The 25,484-nt window shown below is 40.6% G+C and overlaps 1 protein-coding gene across 3 annotated transcripts in view; it reads left to right on the forward strand.

Moving 5' to 3' along the window:
- Positions 1-11,641: 11,641 nt before the first annotated feature.
- Positions 11,642-25,484, forward strand: part of BCAT1 (branched chain amino acid transaminase 1) — a 111,154-nt gene continuing 97,311 nt past the window's right edge. For 2 of the 3 annotated variants that reach the window (XM_057556666.1, XM_007194846.2), the window contains exon 1: positions 11,642-11,903. Coding sequence is in view for 1 of the 3 variants with exons in the window: in XM_007194846.2 (XP_007194908.1) it covers positions 11,898-11,903 (6 nt within the window). In the remaining 2 variants the exon portion in view is untranslated. Of the gene's footprint in view, positions 11,904-12,111; positions 12,259-25,484 lie in introns of those variants that run through there. The other variant, XM_057556667.1, reaches the window with a different exon arrangement.

The raw sequence follows: 25,484 nt of genomic DNA on the forward strand, positions 1-25,484 counted from the left end.
TAATTTTGGTTTAAAAATTATAGAGATTGTGACCAAAATAGCACAATAGGAAGACCCTAAGCTCACCTCCTCCCACAGGTAAACCAGAATTACAACTATTTACAGAGCAACTATTGACAAGAAAGACTGGAAGACTAGCAGAAAAGATCTACAACTAAAGATATAAAGAAGGCGGGACTTCCCTGGTGGTCCAGTGGTTAAGCCTCTGCCTTCCAATGAAGGAGGCACGGGTTTGATCTCTGGTCGGGAAACTAAGATCCCACATGCCGTGAGGCAACTAAGCCCATGCACTGCAACTACTGAGCATGTGCACCTCAACTAGAGAACCCGCACGCCACAGCTACAGAGCCCACGTGCCACAACGAAGGGCACATGTGCTGCAACTAAAGATCCCTCATGCCACAACGAAGATCTCGCATGCAACAACAAAGACCCGACACAGCCAAAAATAAAAACAAATAAGTAAATAAAATAAATAAATATAAAATAAAATAAAATACTTATTTGTGACAAGCAATTCTAAATTACTTACCTTTTCCCTTCTACCAGTTCTTTCTATAAAGGAAGAAGATGGAGAAGTAAGACCAGATTAACTCTCCTGCCTTAAATAACTAAAACACTGGGGAAATATGTATGGAATCATGGTTTTCAGACGTTTAATGATAGAGGGTGCTCTGTGGATCTGCAGTGGGTCCCTCCCCTCTTTGAGTTCTGCTCAGCACAAGTGTGTAATGAGACTACCCAAGGCTGGGGAAGAATCATCTGAAAGAGTAGGCAGGACAAACAGGGAACCTCACACAGAGCCTAGAATTGTCATTCCCACCAGCCAGAGTGGAAAACCTTGTAATATATGGGACATTGGGTATAGTACTCTGAAGAGTATTGCCTCAGTAGTGGGACAAAATCACCCTTCACTAAAGACTTCTCAGGTCCCATCTAACAAAATTTAAAAGCAAGATCTAGAAATATAAAACTGGTTCCAATGGACTTAACTGTGTCCCAGAACAAAGCATAAGAATATTGAAAAATAAAAATGAAAGACTATTTGTCATTCAACAAGATAAAACTCACAATGTCTGGCATCCAAAAAATAGCATGCAAATATGCAAGAAAAGATAACCCATAATGAGGAGAATATCAATTAACTGAAATGCACTCAGAAATGACACAGTAGGAATTGCCTGGCAGTCCAGTGGTTAGGATTCCACGCTTTCACTCATGGGGCCCCGGGTTCGATTCCTGCTCAGGGAACTAAGGTCTTGCAAGCCACATGGCATGGCCAAAAACACAAAAAAAGACAGAAATGACACAGAGGATAGAATTCATAAGTAAGTATATTTTAAAAGTTATTATAAAATACAGTTATATTATATTTTAAATTGTATTTCATATGTTCATAAAGGTAGTGGAAAACATAACCATGTTAAAATATGGAAGATGTAAAAAAGACCCAAATGAAACCATAAGAAATACAAAATATAATATCTGAGAAGAAATATAGACTAGATTAACAGCAGAGAGACACTATGAAAAAATAAAGATTAGTAAACTTAAAATATAGAAGTTATTGAAAGTAAGACAAAGAGAGGAAAAGATTAGAAAACAAATTAACTATCAATCAGCTGATCAGTGGGACACTTGATCTAATAGAGACCTAATATATATAAAATTAGAGTCTCTGAAGGATTCAAGAGAGAAGGATCAGGGGAAAAAATGAAGAAAAAATTGCTGAAAATGTTCCAAATTTGATGAAAACTACAAACCAATAGATCCAAGCTCAACAAATCCAAACAAAAGAAACAGGAAGAAAACTACACCAAGGCACATCATAATCAAATTGCTTAAAATTAGTGATAAAGAGAAAAATGTTAAAGGCAGCAAGAGAAAAAAATACACTACAAACAGAGGGCCCAAAATAAGAATGACAGCAGATTCTCAATGGAAGTAATGCAAGCCAGAAAACAGTAGGGTAATGTTTGCAAAGTACTAAAACAAAAAAACCAAAAACCTGTCAACCAGAATTCTATACCCAGTGACAATATCTTTCAAAAACAAAGACAAAATAAAGACTTTTTCAAACATGCAGAACCTAAAATAATTCATCAGCAGCAGACCTGCCTTATAAGAAATGTTAAAAGAAATTCTTCAGGCAGAAGGAAGGGGATACTTGATGGAAAGTTGGATTTATACAGGCACAAATGCCACCAGAAATAGATTAGTTAATAAATTTTTTCTTACTTTTGAAATTACATTAAAAGCTAATGGGGGGGGCTTCCCTGTTGGCGCAGTGGTTAAGAATCCGCCTGCCAATGCAGGGGACATGGGTTCGAGCCCTGGTCCGGGAAGATCCCACATGCCACGGAGCAACTAAGCCCGTGTGCCACAACTACTGAGCCTGCGCTCTAGAGCCCGGGAGCCACAACTACTGAAGCTCACGTGCCACAACTACTGAAGCCCCCACACCTAGAGCCCATGCTCTGCAACAAGAGAAGCCACTGGGATGAGAAATCCATGCACTGCAAGAAAAGTAGCCCCCGCCAGCCGCAACTAGAGAAAGCCAGCGTGCAGCAACCAAGAACCAATGCAGCCAAAAATAAAAATAAATTAAAAAAAAAAAAGCTAATGGAGGACTTCCCTGGTGGTCAAGGATCCGTCTTGCAATGCAGGGGACGCCAGTTCAATCCCTGGTTGGGGAACTAAGATCCCACATGCTGCGGGGCAACTAAGCCCACGCGCCACAACTAGAGAGAAGCCCGCGCACTACAACGAAGACCCCACGTGCAGCAACTGAGACCCAACACAGCCAATAAATAAAGAAATAAATATTTTTTTTAAAGAGCTAGTGGGATGCAAACTATTATATATAGAATGGCTAAACAACAAAGTCCTAGTGTATAGCACAGGGAACTATATTCAATATCTTGTGATAAACCATAGTGGAAAAGAATATAAAAAAGTGTGTATATATGTATAACTGAATCACTTTGCTGTACAGCAGAAATGAACACAACATTGTAAATCAACTATAGTTCAATGAAAAAAAAGCTAATTCAAAGTTCAAAGTCAAAATAACTATATATGCAGAAGAAAAATATATGTCCACAACAGCACAAAAGCCCAGAAACTCAAAGTAGAAGCCTGATTTTTGAAATGGTATAATACAACTTAAAAATAGACTGTGATTAATTAAAGATGTATACTATAAGCCCTAAAATAATCAATAAAAACAAAATAAAACAGAATAGAACAGCAAGAAAAAAAGGTAAAACTAATAAGCAATATAGGATATAAGATGGAATCACGATAAATATTCACTTAACCCCCCAAAAATCAGAAAACAAAGAACACAGAAAAGATGGGACAAATAGAAAATTAACAGGAAGATGGTAGATTTAAACACAACCATATTCAGAATCGCAATATGTAAATGATCTCATCACTCCAATTAAAGGGCAGAGATGATCAGATTGGATAAAAAGGGAGATCCAAATGATGTGTCATAATAACCTGGATATGGAAAACATGAAGACAAAGGAGAATTCATAGATAGAAATAAGGTTTTCATTAAACTTTATTTAACAAATATTTAGTGAGGGCTAACTATATGTCAGACACTCTTTTAATACAGGAGTCAAGACGTTAAGGGATAGATAAGGTTGAAGAACAGGTTTACTGTGTGGAACTGAGAAAAGTAGAAGGATGGTAGGTTTTGTTTGGAGGATAATATTTTAATCAAAATTTTAGAGGCTCTGGGAGGTGGCAAAGTCTAGTTCAGTTGTGTCAAGCTTCAATATGTATAATAATGGCTCAGATGGTGTTCCGGCCTTACTCCTACTCCCCCTCCCAGGAGTTGGGATTCAGTAGATCTGGGATCGGGTCTGGAGTGAACATCTTTAAACGAAGTCAATGTTATAGCTATGTACACGGGTGGCTTACTTAGAGTATAGATAAAGATTATCCAGATCCTAGGGTGTCAGTCCCATTAGATGACCTAAGATAATGACAAGGTTTTGAATGGAGAGGAAACTTGTGAACCATGCAAGGAAATCTTCAGGCTTTTTGAAATGAATAGTCTAAGCAGGCGTAAATGATATTGTTGAGAAGACATACAAGAGTGGCTTGAACCTAAGTTGGTGTACTCTAAGCAAGACCTTCAGAACTGCCAATAAATTGGTTTGCCTAAAGTAGAGGGTATTTGGGGAATTCCCTGGAGGTCCAGTGGTTAGGACTCCACTCTTTGACTGCAGGGGACCCAGGTTAGATCCCTGGTCGGGGAACTAGGATCCCACAAGCCACGCAGCATGGCAAAGATAATAATAAAATAAAGTAGAGAGTATTTGGGCAGTGGTGATTTAGTGAAAGGTGCTTTATGTTGTAGAAAAACATCCCACAGAATATAAAAAACAAAACGAAACAAATTAGAAGAGAGAAATTAAAGGTAATAATGATAGTTAATATTTACTGAGCATTTACTATGTGGTAGGCACTATTCTAATTACGTGTATTAGCACTTTTGATCCTCATGAAAACCATAGAATTTTTAATTCCCATTTTATAGGTAAGAGAGATGACGTCAAGACAGGTTAATATGTTCAAATGTCACCCAGATACCAGTTAAGAAGCTAATGTCCAGCTAAGAGATGATGAGGGATTGAACTAAGGCATTCTAATGAGTATGAAGAGCAAAAGACAAATTTGAGAAATAATAAAGAAAACAGTTTGTAGAAATTATAAATGATGAAACTGGCAGAGAGTGAAGGAAAAGTAGGATCTAAAGTTGACTTGGCTATCGTTTGGGTTACTAGTTAAACAGTACTGTTATTAAGAAAGATAGGAAATACAAGAGGAGCCCACCAAGCATGCAGCATATGGTAGGCAAGAGTGTGTGTGTGTGTGTGTGTGTGTGTGTGTGTTTACTGAGAAAAGGATTTGGGAGTAAATATATTGAATAAGTTCATTATACACAAGATAAAAATTTCCTACTGAGTTGGAGATATCTTTGGTTCCAATATGTGGGAATGTACATCCGAAATATGAGTAAAGAGTTCTTGAAGCAGGTGGCACCGGAGTATAGGTGTTATTGAAGCCAAGGAATGCTTTCAACAGTAGTAATAAAACAGAGGCAATAGAGGCAAAGCAATAAAGACATTTAATTATCTCATATAACACAAATTTTGAAGGTAGGTGATTCCACCTTTGACAAGCTAGCTCAATGATGTTATGGACAGCCCAGGCACTCACTCTCTCTCTCTCTCTCTCTCTCTCTCTACTTTGCCGTCCTCAATATATTGGTTTTGGACCTTGGGCTTGTCAGTCATGGTTGCAGGATGGCTATTGGCAGCTCCCTGAAACATGATCTATAAACAGTATTTAAAATAAGAAGGCACCAGCAAGGACTCCTTGCCCGACTTTTTTTTTTTCCAATCAGAAGGTGAAATCCCTAGGAGCCCCTCTGATGACTTCCCCTTAAGTCTCATTGGTTAGAACTTGATTCCTTGAGCCTCTCTAGCTCAAGAGTGTGGGAAAATAGGTATATTGCAAAATAAAATGAGATTGTCATTACTCCCTTAGATTAATTATCATTCACCCCCCAAGACTAGTCATATTCTGTGCCACCACCCTAAAAAAAAAAAATCAGGGTTTTGTTAGAAGAAGAAAGGGAAGAAAAATGCCCTTTTGGTAGATTAGTAGCAGCATCAGCCGAAGAGTAGATGAACTCACCCATGGAGCACATTTAAAATGAATGAGAAAAAATTTGAGGATAGAGGATAAAACCCAGAGGGAGAACAGTATCTAAAAAGAGGTAGAAGAGGGCTTCCCTGGTGGCGCAGTGGTTGGGAGGCTGCCTGCTAGTGCGGGGGACGCGGGTTCGAGCCCTGGTCTGGGAGGATCCCACATGCTGTGGAGCGGCTGGGCCCGTGAGCCACAGCTGCTGGGCCTGCGCGTCTGGAGCCTGTGCTCCGCAACAAGAGAGGCCGCGACAGTGAGAGGCCCGCGCACCGCGATGAGGAGTGGCCCCCGCTTGCTGCAGCTGGAGAAGGCCCTCGCACAGAAACGAAGACCCAACACAGCCAAAAATAAATAAATAAATAAATTAAAAAAAAAGAAGTAGAAGAACAGTATGTTTTAAGAGGTAGAAGAGGACAGAAAGGGACTGAGAAGGCATAGACTGAAAGGTAGTCACTGGGCTAACACCATAGTTATTACAGAGATGACGGTTCCCTGTCTTCACAGAGTGTGCCCTACAGAAAGGCAGCTAAGACTCAGACACCAAAATGGCACAAAAGTTGATATGGGTCTATAAGTAGGATTTCTCAACTTTGGCTTCATTGACACTTTGGGCCAGATAATTCTTTGTTGCTGGAGGGTGGGGGGGGGGTGAAGGTTGTCTTGTGTTTTGTAATATTTTGGGCAGCATCTCTGGTCTCTACCCACTAGATACCAGTAGCAATTCTCCCCACTTCCCTTATTCCCCATCTCTGCTCTCAGCTGAGAACCACTAGTCTACATAGAAAGGACACACCTCAGGAAAGACTCCAGAGGGACAATAGTTACTGAAATGGATCTTGAAGATTGGATGTCATTTAGGCAAATTTGGGGGGGAAAGAAATTTCAAGGAACATTGTGCAGAAACAATGATGGAAGATTTCAAGTGTGCTTGCCAAGTACTCTGGCCTGGCTCATATGAGAGCGTGTGAGTGCAAGTTATATTCTTTAGAGTACGGAAAAGTCTAATCAGAACCAAGGGTTAGGAAGATTACTTGCCATCTGTGTATTTGGTGAATTGTGGCAAGGAGAGATTAAAGGCAGAAATAACAGTAATCCAAGGGGAAGATATAATAAATGACTAAATCAGGGCAGTGAGAGTGGGAACAGGAAGGGCTCCACTATGAGAGATCTTGTGAAAATAGAACTGGGAAGACTTGGTGATACTTGGCTGTGAAAGGCTCATGTCTTTCCTTCCTACTTTAAGTGCTATTTATGAAGACATGAACTATATTAAAATTTGGAGCCTGGATGACTGGGAGAATGTCGATGGCATCAGCAGAGAGAAGGAAGACAGCAGGACAAGCAGGATTAAGAAGGAAGATTATGTGCTTGGATTTGGACTAATTGGCCTTGAAATAATAGTGATGAACCAGATATGGACATTTGGAAATAAAGTCTGGAAATCAGAAGAGAGATTAGAACTAGAGGCATAGCTTTGGAGACGATCAGACTAGAAGTGACAATTGAGATACCTAGGAACAGAGTATCAGGGTCACGTAGAAGTGGGATGACTACCTTGCCTACATCTAGAAGGCATGAGAAGAAAGAAGTATGATCCTAATTAGGGGGAAAGGACCTGGCAGAGAGACTAGAGAGGGTCCAGAATAGCATAGTATCATGGAAGGGGAGAGTTTCAAGGAAAAAGTAGCCAACTTTGTGAGTCAGGGTGGGAAGTGTCCTGAGAGTTTATAGCAGAAAGATTTACAACATCCTTTCAAGACAAATGGGTATTAACTTATTTTCAAAGAATTCAGAAGAAAGATTCCATAAATAATCCCCCCTTGGAATTCTTTTCTTGGTTAAGATGTGTTTTTAATATTCTAAAATTTCTTTTCTTGCACCTTCAGTCTATATCCTTCACTTATTCCTTACGGAAAATGAATGGCTGTTACTTATTCTAAGGTGATCGGGATTGCAGGATTCATAGGAGATCCATGTGGAGCACACAGAGTGGGTCTCCAGTGATGGGCACCGTACATGTAGTAACTTGCTTCTCTCTTAAAACATACCTCCAAGGTAGGTACTCTTTTCCTTATATTAGTGATTTTAAAAAATTAAACTGAGTTTCCAAGAGATTAAATAATTTGTGAAAGGTTGTACATTACAAATTTAGTGAAACTGGGGATACAAATTCAGGTCTGCTTCTAAAGCCAGTGCTTTCCCCTAATTTGTGCCACCCCTTTGTTTGATGATCGTTTATTAAATAGGGTCTTAGTCTTCTCTTAACTTAGAGATTATTATAGGGTTGGGCTTGAGTCTGTTTGCTCCATGAGGGGCATGAATAAAGAATCATATCAAAAGAAAGTATGAAGGAGTTGTAAAACTCTTATCTCTTTTTCTTTTTTTCCCTTGTCCTGGGATAGCTGACCCAAAGATTACTGATTTATTTAGGAACAGTTGAATGTGGGAGTTACAACATCCTCCATGTTCAATAAGAAATCCACGTTGAGCCCTTTCTGTCTTTGGATATCAATACCCCTGGGCACACAAGATCATCCAACTTGGTACGCACCCCCACTTTTGATGGGGGTGGCCAACCCTCTCTGATACAGTGAGTCTAATTTTGCATGGGAATTAGATTCTACTATGTATAGAATCTAATTGTTATTCTATACTTGTTATTCTTCTAGTATAACAAGAGTAAAAGTAAATCCATTGAGTTCAATTTTTCCTGGAAAATTTCTTAAACTTCCCATAAAGTATAGTATAAATGAATTTTGAGTATTGAACTTGGTGTGTGTGTGTGTATATACATATATAATGGTTGCAAGTATTATAGGAAATATAAAAAAGATAAAACCTTGTAGTAACTTTCATTCTGGGAAATAGAGAAAGAGAAGAACGGAATTTTTTTCTGAGTTTGTAGAGTAGAATTTTAGAGTAGATGTCCCTCTACTCTTTATGACAGAAAGGATCATTGCCTTCTGCTAATTCTCTTAAACCACATCCCAGGAATTGAGAAAATGTGACTTTCCCTTCCTCTAGAGAAGAATTAGTAAGATATAGGAGAGAAATTCTGCAGGTACATAGTTAGCATATAATTTTCATAATGAATACAATAATACATAACAGACTTTTTTTGTTTGTTTGTTTTTTTGGCCACGAGGCATGTGAGATCTTAGTTCCCTGACCAGGAATCGAACCTGCGCCCCCTGCAGTGGAAGCATGAAGCCTTAACCACTGGACCGCCAGGGAAGTCCCAATAAGAGTCTTTAAAATAAAATAAATTTATTAATTTAATTTATTTATTATTTTGGGCTGTGGTCGGTCTTCGTTGCTGCACGCGGGCTTTCTCTAGTTGCGGCAAGAGGGCTTCTCACTGTGATGGCTTCTCTTGTTTCGGAGCACGGGCTCTAGGCGCACGGGCTTCAGTAGTTGTGACCCACGGGCTCAGTAGTTGTGGCGCATGGGCTCTAGAGAGCAGGTTCAGTAGTTGTGGTGCACGAGCTTAATTGCTCTGAGGCATGTGGGATCTTCCGGACCAGGGATCAAACCCGTGTCCCCTGCATTGGCAGGCGGGTTCTTAATCACTGCGCCACCAGGGAAGTCCTCCAGTAACAGACTTTTCAATGACAGTGATGACAAAAGGGAGCTGGGCTGTCTGGGGCTTTGAAATCAATCTCAAAGTTAGTGTCTCTGGGAACTGTTAGAAATTCTGTCTCATCTTCGAGTTCAGAAAAACCCACACATACATACACACACAAAAACAAAACAAACGAAAAGCCCACTGCCCATGGATAAAGATATGGAATACATCAAGTTTGAAGAATGCAACTTCCTTTAATATCTTTTAACTGTGACTTTCTTGAAGTGTAGCGCCACTGACAGCATAACAATCTTGGCTGATGATGACCCTCTTCATTTGGGAAACAGCATTTTTGGTGTCCAGGAGGGAAGTTTGGGGACTGTTTGCATGTTGCAATGAGGGACCTCTGTGGGACACTCCTCTCAACACCAGAGGGAAATGGGAGAACAGACAGAGCCATAGAGAGATTGTTCTCATGTTCTTCTGTAGATGTTAATTCCAACAATTCCTCTTTCACTTTACTTCTAGCTTCCCTTCAAGCTCTTTGCCTTTATACCACCTTCTCTCTTCCTTTGTTGCTTACATAGGAAAGTCATTGGATCTAGAAGTCATTGCCAGGCATGGTTCAGAATTTACTCATTAATTCATTCAGGTCTATCACCCCATCAGTCTCTATCCCTTTACCATGGTTTATTTATCCCCATAAAATTTTCTACTTGCCACCTGATTTTTAAAAAATAACACCTTTATTGAGATGTAATTCACTTTGTACAATTGACCTATTTAAAGAGTCTAATTCTATTTTATTGTATTCACAGAGTTGTGCAACCATCACCACAAATGAATTTTAGAACATTTTAATCATCCCCCCAAAAAACCCTGTACACATTAGCAGCAACTCTCTACTCCCTCCTCTCCCTAGATTGGCAACAACGATCTATTTTCTGTCCCTATGGATCTTCCTATTCTGGGTATTTCAGATAAATGGAATTATGATTTGTGATCATTTGTGACTGGCTTTGTTCACTTTGTGTAATGTTTGCAAGGTTAATTCATTTTATAGCATGTATCAGTAGTTCATTTCTTTTTATTACCAAATAATATTCTTTTGTGTGAATATACCACATTTTATTTATCCATTCATCAGTTGATGGGCATTTTGCTACCTGATTCATGTTCATTTTCTGTTTCCCACTCTAAAATATAAGCTCCATGCGTGTCACTTTTTTTTTACCACTCTACCCCTAGAATCTTGCCCAGTGCCTGACACTTTATAAGAGTTCAGGGAATTCCCTGGCGGTCCAGTGATTAAGGCTCTCTGCCCTTTCACCACCCAGAGTTCAGGTTCAATCCCTGGTCTGAGAACTAAGATCTCACAAACCCCGCAGAGCCACCAAAAAAAAAAAAGCTCAATAAATTTATCAAATGAAAGACTCTATCATTCATTCACCTAACCAAATTTAGTTAAGCTTCCACACACACATTTGTATTGAACACTCCCTCTCCAAGGCAGTCCACTGGCTGTAGGAGATGAATACCACAAAGGATCTACCTTCAAGAATCTCATAATCTAATGATGTAACATCCATGCAAATAATTAAAATAAAGGATACGGACAAAGCGCAGTGCATAGACAAGAGCTCAGTTCTGCTTGAGGGACTCAGCTATGACTTCATAGCACAGACTCTAGCTGAGGTTTACAAAAACCGGAAGTTGCTGGATTGACAGAGAGTGAGTCAGAGACTGGTCAACCAGAAGGGCATTTAAGCAAAATCGTGGAGCCTGACCAGACAGCTGGAACAGTAGAAATGCTGGCGCTTTTGTGTAGAAGTGGGGAGAGGACCCAGAGAGCATGAACTGGGCTAGCAGGAAATATTCAAATCAGAAAAAATTTTACATGCTCAGTCAAAGGATTAGAATAATTCCCCCAAGTATATGAGAAATTGACAAAAAATGTTGACTGAGCAGGGGACTGCGGGGCTAGAGGAAGGGGTGTGAGAAACAGAGACTGGCAAACTCTTAAAAACCAGGCACGTGCTCTTTAAATGTATAATCAAGATATACATTTAAAAATTTTGTTTTAGATGACCAGGACCCACTGTATAATTTTGAGCAGGGGCGTGCAGGAAAGTTACTTTGGGGAGAGTGGAAAGTGAGGTGGGCAGGCAGCCAGCTAAGGAGGGAATGGCAATCACGATCTATGATCTGTTTTTTTTCCTCTTCTTTGACATCCCCACATCAATGATACACGCACACCCAGGCACTAATTCAGGGGTTACGCGTTTGAAAAGCTGGCATCCTCCACCCCCAGGAGTGAGCGGTGGGTAAGGGTCTGGACTGGGCGCCGGGTCGGAATTTTCGTGCGGAAGAGGCTCTACCCTCTGGGGCCCGTCTGGGGGAAACACAGCCTCAAGACTCTTCCTGCTGATGCAATCTGCAGGAGAGCCAGCGATTGCCGCTGCCAGGGCCAGTCTGCGAGGCGCCCGCCACGTGTGCCCGCCGCCCCTCCAGCCCCTTCCCGAGACTCGCGCCGCCCGGAACGCCCGGGACGCAGCGCCTTTGCCTCCGCTCACCTCGAGCTGCTCTCACGGCCGACCGAACAATGAAGGTAACTGCTTATGATTCTGACTGTATTTTTACAAAAATGTGTGTGTGGATTGAGCCTGCGATTCCTCAAACGCACAGTTGGTAGAAAGGGGTCGGAGGAAGGACCACACGGTTCCTTGCCACGCAAACGTTTGCAATTTTTCCTTTATCAGTCATCGCCGGACAGGACCTTACATTCTTCTTCTCTTCAGACTTCTGCTTATGCCCCGCTCACAGGATGTACCGCCCGCCTCAAGCTCTTTCACAGCTGCATTCGTGAACCGAGATAAAAGGCTGCTCGCAGCTCCTTCCCCTGCCTGTTTTGAAGCGCGGAAAGGAAGAGGAAGCTCTTCTCAATTTTCTAAGACGCACAGGAGGTGGGGAATTTCGGAGGAGAGGTCTGGGGGATGTCACTGGCTGTAAACGGGTTTTCTGCTCGGTGTAAGTTATAAAGGAGGGAGGTGCAGAACTAGGTAAGGGCGGCTGCCTCATCGCTATTAAAACAGAAGGCTTGTCTTACTTTGTTTCTTGTGAATAGTCGAGCTTCTAAGAGTTATAAATCAAAGAAGCCTAAGGACATTCTTTTATTCAAGAACACCCTAGGGTCTTTTATTCTTATGCTAATCAAGGATAATTAGCCCAGCTGCCTATTCCTTGGGAAGGTTTATGTGTAGAAATGAACAGATTTAAGGGTTCTGTTTTCCTGGTCCTACACGCTGGAAAACTGCAATGATATGAAAAACTGAAGTGCAGCTTTTTTAAAGGAAAGTGAAGGATGGGCAAGTAGTCCTGCCTTCTAACATCTTGGAAGTAGGAGATTCCTATATGCAGTCTGAACTTTGAGGAGGAAAAAAAAGCTGAGTTTCAGAGTTTCCAAGGAGGGAGATAAGTACGGTTTTCAACTGGGCTTATCCACAACCCATTCCAGTCTACAATTTCACTTACGAGAAACAATATGTCAATGGTGCCTTTTCACCAAACAAAAATTTCCACCATGATTAAGCAGGAAATGAGTGGAAACGTAGTTCTGTATTAAGAAGAGATATGCAAATGCGCCGCGGTGAAAAATTCAGCAGCCTTCCTCTTCTAGAGTTAAGAAATTCTATTTCTGGCTTGCTCGTGCCTGTCTACTTTCAGCTGAAAAATACACTTTGATTGAGTATTGAATTAGTGAGTAAAAGGAGAAAATTATGAGAATAAACAGTCTTGCTTTTCCAACTTTCCCCTGTACCATGTGGAACTGTAGTTGATTATCTGTAAGTTCATGGGTGCTTTAACATGAGTCCAAAACCCCCTTCCCTTTTACAAGGTACTTTTTATAACACAGGAACTGAAGATATCTTCAAGTAGTCTCATTTCTGTTTTCTGATATTTTACTAAGATTAAGAAAGAAATGCTTATGTATTTTAGGCATGATCTAAGGAGTATTTAAGGTTCCTTTAAGTGTTTTTATTATTTCAAAAAACCTTTCTACTAATCTTTTACCTAAGTATTGCTCATACTTAGGTCATCATTTAAAAAAAAAAATGTTATTTGCACAAGGCACCATGATAGGCTCTGTCCTCAGCAAATTTTCCAGACATGGTCTTGCCCAGGAGATATTATTATTATTATTATTATTTTTTAATTTTATTTATTTATTTATTTATGGCTGTGCTGGGTCCTCGTTTCTGTGCGAGGGCTCTCTCCAGTTGCGGCAAGTGGGGGCCACTCTTCATCGCGGTGCGCGAGCCTCTCACCATCGCGGCCTCTCCTGTTGCGGAGCACAGGCTCCAGACGCGCAGGCTCAGTAATTGTGGCTCACGGGCCCAGCCGCTCCGCGGCATGCGGGATCCTCCCAGACCAGGGCTCGAACCCACGTCCCCTGCATTGGCAGGCAGACTCTCAACCACTGCGCCACCAGGGAAGCCCAGGAGATATTATTTTAAGATGGACACATACAGAATGGGCAACCGAGTGAGAAAAATAGCATATACATTGAATAGGATGTGTATAAAAATGGTAATTACATACTATAACTTACTGAATTAAGGTGGAGATTTACAAGAGACACATATCTAAAAGGACAGAGATAAGAAGTCATTGGCAGGGATGCATGGTTAAATGAAGGGAGAGGGCTGTTTGTGTGTGTGCGCAGGGGGCCCAACGGGACGCCTGGCAGGGAGAGGGGATTCACATTCCAGACACAGGATTGTGGTCCCTCAGGCCAGGCTCAGAGATGCATAGCTAGTTAAGCAGGCCTAACAAAAGGGCGTTGGTAGAACCCGCAATGGTGAGGAAGAAAAAAAAGAAAAAGGAAGAACAAAAAATGAGAGTTTAATTTTGGCCAATATTTCATTTAGTGAGTCTCCGTAATAAATAACTTCATTTGATTTTAGAACTACAGAGAGAAAGGAAGATGAGTTAAGAAAATTTTCCATTTGTATGCAAGAATTTCTCTTGCCTGTCAGCTCATTGAACCTGAGAAGGTCTGAACATTTGAAATGGGCTTAAAACCTTGTGAAAGAAAGTTGAGAACAGTCCTCTGATTATTACAGAGGTTTATGCTAAGAATTAAAATCAAGTTATGGTTTCCTTCAGTAGTTGTGTATCTCCCAATTATTTTCATAATTTTAGATGTTATCCCTTACATCAGGTCAGGACTTTTAGTTCTGTAGGGGAGGAAAAATAATTTTCCCTCTACCCTTCTAGATTCTTGGCTAAGATATCCCTGTAATAAAACACAGATTAACAGGAAAAAAAAAAAACCCAGAAATTTAATAACATGTATACCTCCTGTATACATGGAAGATACCCAGGAAAACTGAGTCACTGCAATGGCCCAAGCTATCGCCTTAAATATCATCTTCAGCTAAAGACAAAAGAAAGATACTGGAGCAGTGGAGCAAACCAGTTATGGGAGGTTATCAGACAATGCACAGAAAATTGCAGATTTAAGTCGGTATCTTCTCCATTGGTAAGAGTTTCTAGAGATTTAGTTATCCTTCCGTTCTTGGTACAGAGAGGGAGACACCCTTACAAATGGGGATTTCCATTGTAAATGCAACTTCTACTCTGTTTTCAGATATTCTTTTGTGTCTGCAGCCTTTCAGAGATAATCAGTTCAAAATAATCCTTCTGCCAAAGAGGCATACTTCAGGGGTGATCTATTCTGCTCCCCTTCAGTGCATTATTTCTAATATTAAGAGATAGATCAGGGAAGGGTTGACCTAAAACAAATAGACTGCGGCAAATATTTCTCCAGCAAAGATGGGTTTGTTTGGGATCAGCAGAGAATTGCAATTCGGGGTCCGCGACCAAGGCCAGCCACAAGCAAGTCTCTGCACAGCAAGGAAAGAAGTCTTTATAGAGGGGAGAAGGACATTGGGACGGCTCTAGTAAACGGAGTCCATGGCTTTTCACTGACTGAGTTGTTGCTGGAGTCTTTCTTCTTCTTGTTGGGCTCTGTTATCACTGCGGGCCCGGAGAATTCCCTCTTCTGGGCTCCTGACTCTATTAAATTGAAGTTTCTGTAATTTTTTAAAGAAGTGCACAGCTGGATAGTATAACCTGAGAGGTCTAGGCTTATGAGTAAACTTTTTCTGTGCATAAATGAAGAATTGTTTCTAAACTGTGGGCACCGTGAGTGTTTGGGTTAGTTATATCTTTGGGGGTTTCAGGTTGTTTGCCTCTCTGAATGGCCTCTCCTCAATGGGTGTAGAAAGATGAAAATGAAGAGTTTTCTCTGTCTTATTTTAGGCTTGGCAACTGTAATTCCTCTAACTAACAGATGCCACACTACGGAAACCCAGGGGAATGTTCAGCCTTATAATGCCCGAGGGGATTTAGTTACCATATTAGAGTGAGAACCTGGTACCTCCCATGATAGACATCATTATCCCAGGCATTCTCCACTTCCTATATGGTACATCATTCTTTCTGAGCACAGGAGGATACCGTGGCTGGTCTGCTCACTTTACAGTTGTAAATGTGGGCAGCCTTTATGTTGTAACTTTATCCCCTTAACAGCTGTCCAAATGCTCTAAACATTTAAAGTGACATTTGGTAAACATTCCTACTGATGGGCTTTACTGAGTCTCTGTAGCCCATTTGGTAATACATGTCAGTGGCCATTCAACTAAGGCTACTGAAATTGGAATCCACGTACATCAAACTTGGGTGCAACTCAAATGTTTAAAATGTTTCAAAATGAAGCATTTGGGATGCTCTGATTCCTAAACATAACTTTGTAAATATTTGCACACATTTTTATCATAAGATCTAGTCTATGATTCACAATGTCAATTTGAATACGAAGCCACAGAAGAATCAGTCTTTTCTATCACACAAGGGTTCATGATATGCCAGTTGCGCCTGTGCTTCTAATTAGTCTTCTCAAATCTACAAGATGAATAATATTACCCTAGAAATTGAGTCTTACATCCTTAAAATAACTTAGAAATTGGATCACCTCATTAATACAGTATAGCATATAAATATTTTCCTGTTGTCATATAGGTCATGCCCCTTCTGTGGGAAAAACCATTTTGCAAAATATTTCTCTCATGTTCAGTGATTAATGGGAGAAAGAAAATCTTAAAAAAAGAGATAATCATGCTCCAGAAATTTAGGGAAAAGGTCAAGAAGAGAAGAAAAAGGAAGACAAGTGAAAAAAAAAATAGAGGAAATACATTACAACAAGCAATAATCAGGAAAAGTCATACTGAAAAACATGTGATTCTTTGTGATTGAAAAATTTGTAAAATTCAGCTAGTTCCATTAATAGTCTTATATTTCATCTAAAGAACCAATTCATTAGTTTTTTAAAATTTTGATATGTAGATCTGAATATTTGATCAATTGCATGTACAGTCTCTCCCCTAGTCTGAGAAATGTTTTTGCTATTTTGACTGGAAATGGTTAAGAATCCTAGGACACAATTAGAGTTCAAATTCTACCTGACTCCTTATAAATCTAGACAGAAGGGGCACCTGTTGGGATGTTCTAAGCCAAACAAGCTACAAATGTCTCTTACGTGACCAGCAAAGACCTCAATGGATTTCCGGCATAAGGCCAAGGGTGGATTTGCACACAATGATCACTCAGCAGTTGTTAACATTCCATCACTATTAAAGGGCAATTTTGCCTAGTACATTTCATTTCATTTTAGCTGATTCAGATTCAAAGTTATATTGTTTTGATTTTCGTACTAGATATTAGTGCAGGAATCTGAAATCATAGGAAATGTTTCTTTGAACTTTGAAGATAAAAGGTAGAGTTAAAATGGAGCTGTAAGGTCACTTGGGGAAGCATAATAATGCATTGCTCAGGGATTCGATGGTTTTCAAGTTTAGTGAATGGTTTGTACTTGCAAGGTTAGTGTTGGTGTTTATAGTAGAAACACATCCAGGTTTTGGGAAGAACTTCTTTGCTTAACAAAAGTGAGATGCTTTATATTTTTAAATGCTATATAAGTTACGTAACATTGAATTGTAACCTCAAAACATTCATATGAGGAAAGCATGGCGACTATTACTAACTCCTATTTTACAGGCAAGGAAAATGAAGATCAGAAAACTCACTTAAATTGTTTAAGATCACAAACTGCCCAACATTATAAGAAACTAGATATATTTGACTCCTAGTCCAGTGTGCTGTCTCCCTCACCGTTGGTTCTAGCTCTTTTGGGGTCTGATGTCACTTTGCAAATCTTAGAAGAATGGATAATCACCTCAGCAAAACGCACAAATACACACAGGCACAAAATTTTATATCTAAATTATTTATTGTTAAAACCAAGGCAATGCAGTCCATATAGCATGAAAGACTAGTGGAAAATACTGAAATGATCTAGTTATTTAGAACAGTGGAGTGCTATTGGCTCTTGAACCTGAAATCAGCTGAGGTATGTAAATATATAAGCAAGAGAACCACACTGCCCTTTGAATATTGAAAATACCTGCCTTTAGTCCAAAAAGGCAAACAATTATTTTCTTTGTCTTTTAGCAACACATGAGTTATCAGTTTCTTCTTTTTATCTCATAAAGTACATAGTGTAGTGGAGGGAGAAAAAATTTTCCTCTTTTAGGTTCATTTCCTGGCATGTTGCATGTTAGGCTGACAAAAGACAGATTAACAAGAGAAAACCAGAGTTTATTAGCTCTTGCAGCTTGCATACATACAGGAGAAACTCAGTGATGAGTAACTCAAGGGGTGGTTAGAACTTGGGTTTATATAGCATCTTAACCAAGAGAAACAAGTTTGTAAAGGCAAACGTTTTAAGTTTCCAAGGGCAGCAAACTGTGGGAAGGTAAATATATGGGGGATACTAGTGGGGGAATATTTGTACAGGTCCATCTCAGTACTGACTTTCTGTCTTCTTCATGGCTGTAAAACTTCTTCAGGAGAGGAGATTTTTGGCAGTCCTCTTTTCTCAGAGGTTTCCGCTTTTAGTCAGAGAAGGGAGGTTCCAGGAAGGCTTCCTCTTGCATCTGTTGGATCTCTCGTGCCTTCAGTTTAAAATAATCCTCATCCCAAAGTGACATATTTTAGGATGACATATCTTGATCCTCTACAATAGTCACAGAATAGAACTTGATGCCACAGAAGCTGCACCCTAATTTCTTTGATCTTCATCTCATTTTGAAGTGTATGCATAGCTGTTTTTATTAAACAGGGTTAGTACACAATTTCTTAGCAGAGTTTAGTAGTTTGGGGTGCCTACCTTTCCCATTTCATTGGTAACTTCCCTACCCAAATAGGTCTACATGGCTATGTTGCTACCAGATGACCACTGCCTCAGCCACAGCTAATTACAGCAAGGGTGGATATTTGGCCCAAGTCCAACCATCTTTCACTTCTTTCTTACTCTCTTATCCCCTACATTCAATCAGATACCATATCCTGCGGATTCTGTTTTATCTGTTTCTATATGTTCTCTCTTTCCCATTGCTGGTGTACTGATTTATGCTCTCATTACTTCCTGCTTGCATTATTTCAAAAGTCTCTCAACTGATCTCAAGTTTATTTTTTCTTAATTTTCCTAAAGCATTATTTTGATTATGTCATTCACCCACTCAAAATATCTCTGTGACTTCACCATTGTCTACTGAACTGAACTTAGTGCATGAGGTCTTTTTCTAACCTATCCTCTCTTCTTTGTGGATGTGCTCCTCCAATCATTATGGAGGATTTGCTATTCCTCAAAATGAGCTTTCGCATTTCCATATATTCATTTCTAACTCCTTCTTCCTCATACCTCCTCCCCATCTGTGCCCTCCATCATGCCACTCACCATGTGGCTCAGCCCCCAGGCACTTTTTGAGAAAGTGACTTGTTTTACAGTAGAATGAGTATGGGTGGAAGATGGTAAGGTAAGAGTAGGGTTACCTTTTGAAGTCAGGAAATAAGATGTTGATCATATCCTGCAATTTCTGCACTCACATTTCCTCTCTTCCGTGAACCTTGTACCATCACTGGGGCTCTTACAGATATTGGCTGAGGTAAATCAATGACCACTTTCTAGACTTCCTAGATCCAGATTAATTGATTCTGTTTTATACTTCTTTGTTTTCAAACAGCAGATACATTTTTTTCCACATCTGGATTTATTTGGAGTCAAAGTTTTAATTGACTCCCAAAAGATAGAGGGTTATAAAACCAGACAACAGTTAGTACTTACATGTTTTAATGCTCATTGCCAAATTCATTTTATACAGCTAGTTTTTCCTGATTGATTTTTTAGGGAGTGTCAGTGGTGAAACTGTACATAGATTGTAAGCATTCATTGCACACATTTCTGGGAAAGTTCATTCAAAAAGATGCTACATAACAATATGAACCGGACCCATGAAAATCATAAGGATCAAACTCAACAATGCCAGCCCACTAAATCGCTACCGTATTCAGATTCAGGCAGTATGTAAAGAGAGAGGGTCCCTGCCACATCCCAAGGAACTGACTTAGAATATAGAACAAAGTCATGTGTCTAGGAATGTTAACAAATTCCAATACTGTTTAACATGGGTTTTTTGTTGTTGTTGTTTGCAAACAAAGCAGTTTTTAAGCAAACTAATTAATGCATACACAGACAAACAAATCCAACAAAAGAGGCACTTAGAAGCAGTGTTCATTGAATACTGGAATTTTGAAAGAAAAAATCTATTAGGTCATCTGAGGCATTTACTTCTGCTAAAGAAGGATTGTTCTTTTGAGTTTATTTTTCTAGTTTTCAGTTCTATTCCACTTAAAAGCCTAAAGAACCAAGACGTCTCAAATCTTCTGTGGACAGTTTTGCCACTTACTATATTCACTATTTAAAAGTTTCCTGATAATTATTTTCCTTTCCTTTTGGTTCTGTATTCTATTTGCTCTAATTAGTAATGTCAGTAATTCAGTGAACATGTAGATAGAGAATGTCAATAAGTTTTGTGCTCCTTCAATTATTTCATGGGTGCCTCTTACATTAACATTGTGTCTGCTGGTCTGCCGGCACCTTTCCTCCTCTTGACCAATGTTCTTAGAACATTTATTCACAGTAGTCCATCAGTCTACCATTTGATGTTAAAAGACAACTTTTTTTTTTTTTTTTTTGGCTGCATTGGGTCTTTGTTGCTGTGCGCAGACGTTCTCTAGCTGTGGTGAGCGGGGGCTACTCTTTGTTGCGGTGCACGGGCTTCTTATTGCAGTGGCTTCTCTTGTTGTGGAGCATGGGCTCCAGGCGCGTGGGCTTCAGTAGTTGCGGTGCGTGGGCTCAGTAGTTGTGGCTCGAGGGCTCTAGAGCGCAGGCTCGGTAGTTGTGGCCACAGGGTTAGTTGCTCTGAGGCATGTGGGATCTTCCCAGACGAGGGCTTGAACCCGTGTCCCCTGTATTGGTCGGCGGATTCTTAATCACTGTGCCAGGGAAGCCCGGACCTCATTCTTTTTTACACCTGATGAATATGTGGGTGACTTCCAATCTTTTGTTATTACAAACAACAATGCTGCAGTCAATACTCTCATTCGTATGTCATTTCACACATGTACACATAAATACAAGGCACTTTTAATTAAACTAAGTATTAACAATGATGTTGAACTATTAAATCTATCTCAGACTATGTAGTTAAGATAATGTGGTTGCAAATGACCCCTCATTCCCAGCATCATAATGTTGTCTTTTGAGGCTTCCCTGGTGGCGCAGTGGTTAAGAATCTGCCTGCCAATGCAGAGGACACAGGTTCAAGCCCTGGTCCGGGAAGATCCCACATGCCGCGGAGCAACTAAGCCCGTGCACCACAACTACTGAGCCTGTGCTCTAGAGCCCGTGAGCCACAACTACTGAGCCCACGTGCCACAACTACTGAAGCCCACACGCCTGGAGCCCGTGCTCAGCAACAAGAGAAGCCACCGCGATGAGAAGCCCACTCACTGCAATGAAGACCCAATGCAGCCAAAAAAGAAAAAAAGAAAAAAGAATGAGGTTAAAAAAAAAAAAAAACAACTAGTGGAGGAAAGAATGAGCAAGCTCTCTATATACAGATTAAAGGAAAATCTCCATGAGCCTTTTCACTGTATACGTTTGTACATTTGCTTTTTGACCACGTGAGTTTATTATATTCAAAATTGAAATTAAAACAAAAAAATGGAAATCCCTTGTAGTGGAATTAATTTGACTCTAGAGCCATTATCAAGGAAATCTGAAATTCTGGGTAATTCAGCACAATCAGTTAAGACCACGGATATATTTCTTGACAAAATCTCCAAACTATTATATTTAATTATAACTAACTAAAAATTATCCTTTGCTGTACACCTGAAACTAACAACACTGTAAATCAACTATACTCCAATATAAAATTAAAAAAAATTTTTAAATTATCTATTGAGAAAGCAGGTAAACATAATATGTACAACAAACTTTACAGTAACTATTATATTAAGAATATACAGAAGAGAAGATGGCCTTCTATGAGCTATGAAGTGGGCCCTCACCATACACCAAATCTGCCTTGGTCTTGAACTTCCCAGCCTCCAGGTCTATAAGAAATAAATTTCTGTTGTTTACAAGCCAAAAAAAAAAAGTATACAAACTCTTCTTGAAACCTAACATTTATAATAATGACTAGCAAACAATGATTGACTTGAGTTTCATTTAATTAAACACGTAGCTCTTACTAAGACTACCAGGCTTTATACCAGGTAATAGGCGAATGGAAATAATTCAAGCATTATTCATACTCTTGAGAAATTGCTCTGTTCAGAAAGAGAGATATATAAAAAGTAACACAATAAAGTATAATGCGGGTTACAATAGAAGTCTGCACAAAGTACAGTGGTACATGAAAAAGATTAGTCAGAGAAATCAGGGAGGGCTTGAAATCAGTGGAGGTGATGTTTGAGCAGAAGCATGAGAGAAGATCAGGTGAACAAGGAAGTAAGAGTGTTTTAGGCACATACGTGGTCCACTTTCACCCAACCCCAGACTTCTGGACCTAGATTCAATCACTCATTCCTTTACCGTAAAAGACCATGAGGAAAAGCGTGCCTGGCCTCCCTTACAGACCACTGGTAAATACAGAGGCCTGAGTACCCAACATCTTTGAGGAATGAACTATTAGAACTCACACCACTGGCAACCTTGCAATCAGTTAAATTCACCAAATCACATTTTGCTCACAATGTCTCCATCCTTCACTCTCTCTTGATGCTCTGGGTTTTCTCTCTTGACTCAACCCTCACTAGAACCTCCCACCCAAATTCGTCCACAGTACCCTTTGCAACTCAGTGTTAGCACACCCCCCGCTCCTTTCCTAAATGTTTCCTCCTCCTCCTGCCCTCAGGTGAGGTCACTTCCCTCTACAGGGGAGGTGACTCACTTTCTCTACTATCTCCCCTCTCTGAATTAGAGGGGGCTGGTCTCCTTCACCCTCCCATGCTGCCTCCACATCAGACAGCTCCTATAAAACCCCTTGCCACTGCTCATACTAGTAGTCTGTGCCCTCTCTCTGCCTCATAGCTGTCATTGAGAGACACGCTGTCCCTCTGCCTCATTCACCACTGAAGATTTTTAGCACTTGGCTCCTGATTCTCTCTTCCATCTCAAGTCCTCTCTTCTCGTATTATTACAAGGTGCATGGCTGGCCCATTCCCCTTTCTTGCATCTCAGTCGTTTCAATTTCTCATCTCCGTTGATGCACTACATTCCTCATAATCCACCCACACCTATGGTCATACCCAGACTTTTGAATGACACTAAATTATACCAAGTCCCATCAGTTATTTTTGGTCCAAGATATAGCTTACATGAGTTTGGTTCTCTCCACTTTATCTACCATGTGCCCAGCTCAAGCTACTGCCTTCTTTTCAGGGGGTATATATGTTTCTATTTTTGCTGACCTCTTGCTTATCCCCACCTCCCACCCCTAATCTGTTCTTCACAAAGCAGAGTGATCACATCTGTCATCTGCTTCAAAAATTCCTCGACCCCTTCCTCTTATGCTTTGAATAAAGCCCAAAGTCCCTCCCGTGCTCTAGAAGCCCCTAAAAATCTGGTCCTTCTTACCTTTGCAGCCTCACCTTGTTACCACTGTTTCCATCTCCCTTCATCCCCCAAACTTTTCCTTCCGGGCCTTTGCACTTGCTGGTCCCTCTGCCTTAAAGGCCTTCTTCCTACGCCCCATCAAGCTGGCTCCTTTTTTTTTTTTTTTTTTAATATTTTTTTATTTATTTAGGCTGCGCCGGGTCTTAGTTACGGCACGTGGAATCTTCGTTGTGGCATGCAAACTCTTAGTTGCGGCATGCATGCACAATCTAATTCCCTGACCAGGGATCGAACCTGGGCACCTTGCACTGGGAGTGCAGAGTCTTCCCTGGACCACCAGGGAAGTCTCCAGCTGACTCCTTATCACTCAGCCAGCCTCAGACTGATTGTCGCCACCTCAGAGATAACCTCACAACCCCCTAGTGATTCCCAGTCCTTTAGAGCACTAACTGCAATTTACAGTTATTTACTAGTGTAATTATCTGTACGGTTTTGGGATTGATATCTGACTCTCCCACTAGATCATACGTTTCTTTTTTTTTTTTTTTAATTTATTTATTTATTTATTTATTTTATCTATGGCTGTGTTGGGTCTTTGTTTCTGTGCGAGGGCTTTCTTTAGTTGCGGCGAGCGGGGTCCACTCTTCATCGCGGTGCGCGGGCCTCTCACCATCGCGGCCTCTCTTGTTGCAGAGCACAGGCTCCAGACGCACAGGCTCAGTGGTTGTGGCTCGCGGGCCTAGTTGCTCCGCGGTATGTGGGATCATTCCCAGACCCGGGCTCGAACCCGTGTGGCCTGCATTGGCAGGCAGATTCTCAACCACTGCGCCACCAGGGAAGCCCCAGATCATACGTTTCTTGAGGGCAAGGAGCATATCCAGTTTTTTGCCACTGTGCAAATGCATGTAATCCAATACCTGGCCTAGCATAAGTGGTTGGTGAGTGTGGTAAGCTGAGTAATGAACCCTCAGTGATGTCCATGGCTCAATCCTCTGAAGCTTTTATGGTAAAGGAGATTTTGCAGGTATGACTAAGTTATAGCTCTTGAGATGGGGAGATTATCCTTGATTTTCTGGTTGGGGCCAGTGTAATCACAGAGGTCTACAAGAGGAAGGCAGGAGGGTCACAGGAAGAGAAGGAGATGTGACAATGGAAGCAGAGGTTGGGGGTAAAGAGCGAGGGAGTAAGATTTGAAGATGCTACACTGCTTGCTTTGAAGATGGAGAAGGGACCATGAGCCAAGGAATGCAGGTGGCTTCTACAAGCTGGAAAAGGCAAGGAAACAGATTCTCACCCTACAGCCTCCAGAAGGAATGTAGCTCTGCTGATACCTTGACTTGGGACTTCTGACCTCCAAAACTGTAAGATAATGCCACAAAATATATGGTAATTGGTTACAGCAGCAATAGAAAATGAATATAGATTTTGGCACCTAGAAATGGGGTGCTACTGTAACAAATACCTGAAAATGTGGAAGTGGCTTTGAATTGGGCATTGGGCAGAGGATGGAAGAAATTTGAGGAGTACAAAAAGAAAAGCCTAGATTGTCTTGAACCGATTGTTAGAAATATGGATGTTAAAAGCACCGCTGATGAGGGCCCTGAAAGTACTGGAGAATATATTTATGGAAACCAGAGGAAAGGGGATCCTTATTATATAGTAGAAGAAAGCTTAGTGGGTTTGTGTATTACAGTTATGTGAAAAGCAGAATTTGTAAGTGATGAACTGATATATTTAGCTGAATTTTCCAAGCAAAGTATTGAAGTTGCAGCCTGGTTTCTTCTTCCTGATTACAGTAAAATGCAAAAGGAAAGAGATAAGTTGAGGGGAGAACTGTTAAGCCCGAAGGAACCAGGTCTTGATGGGTTGGGAAATTCTCAGACTCTTCAGATTATGAAAGACGCTCACATGAGGAGATTCAGCATTAGGAAAGCACGCTCTGGCTGAGGCTGAGTTAGGAGACTGTGGTGACATGCCAGGAAGAGGTGATGGTGCTTGGACTAGTGGGGTGGTGGTGGTGTGGAAAAGACAGAGGAATGAGTTGATTTTATTGGGACTTTGTTTAGGGTCTTTTGGGCCTATAAATGGAAACACATGTTGCAC

This window comes from Balaenoptera acutorostrata, chromosome 11 (genome assembly GCF_949987535.1).
Source record: "Balaenoptera acutorostrata chromosome 11, mBalAcu1.1, whole genome shotgun sequence".
NCBI lineage: Eukaryota > Metazoa > Chordata > Mammalia > Artiodactyla > Balaenopteridae > Balaenoptera > Balaenoptera acutorostrata.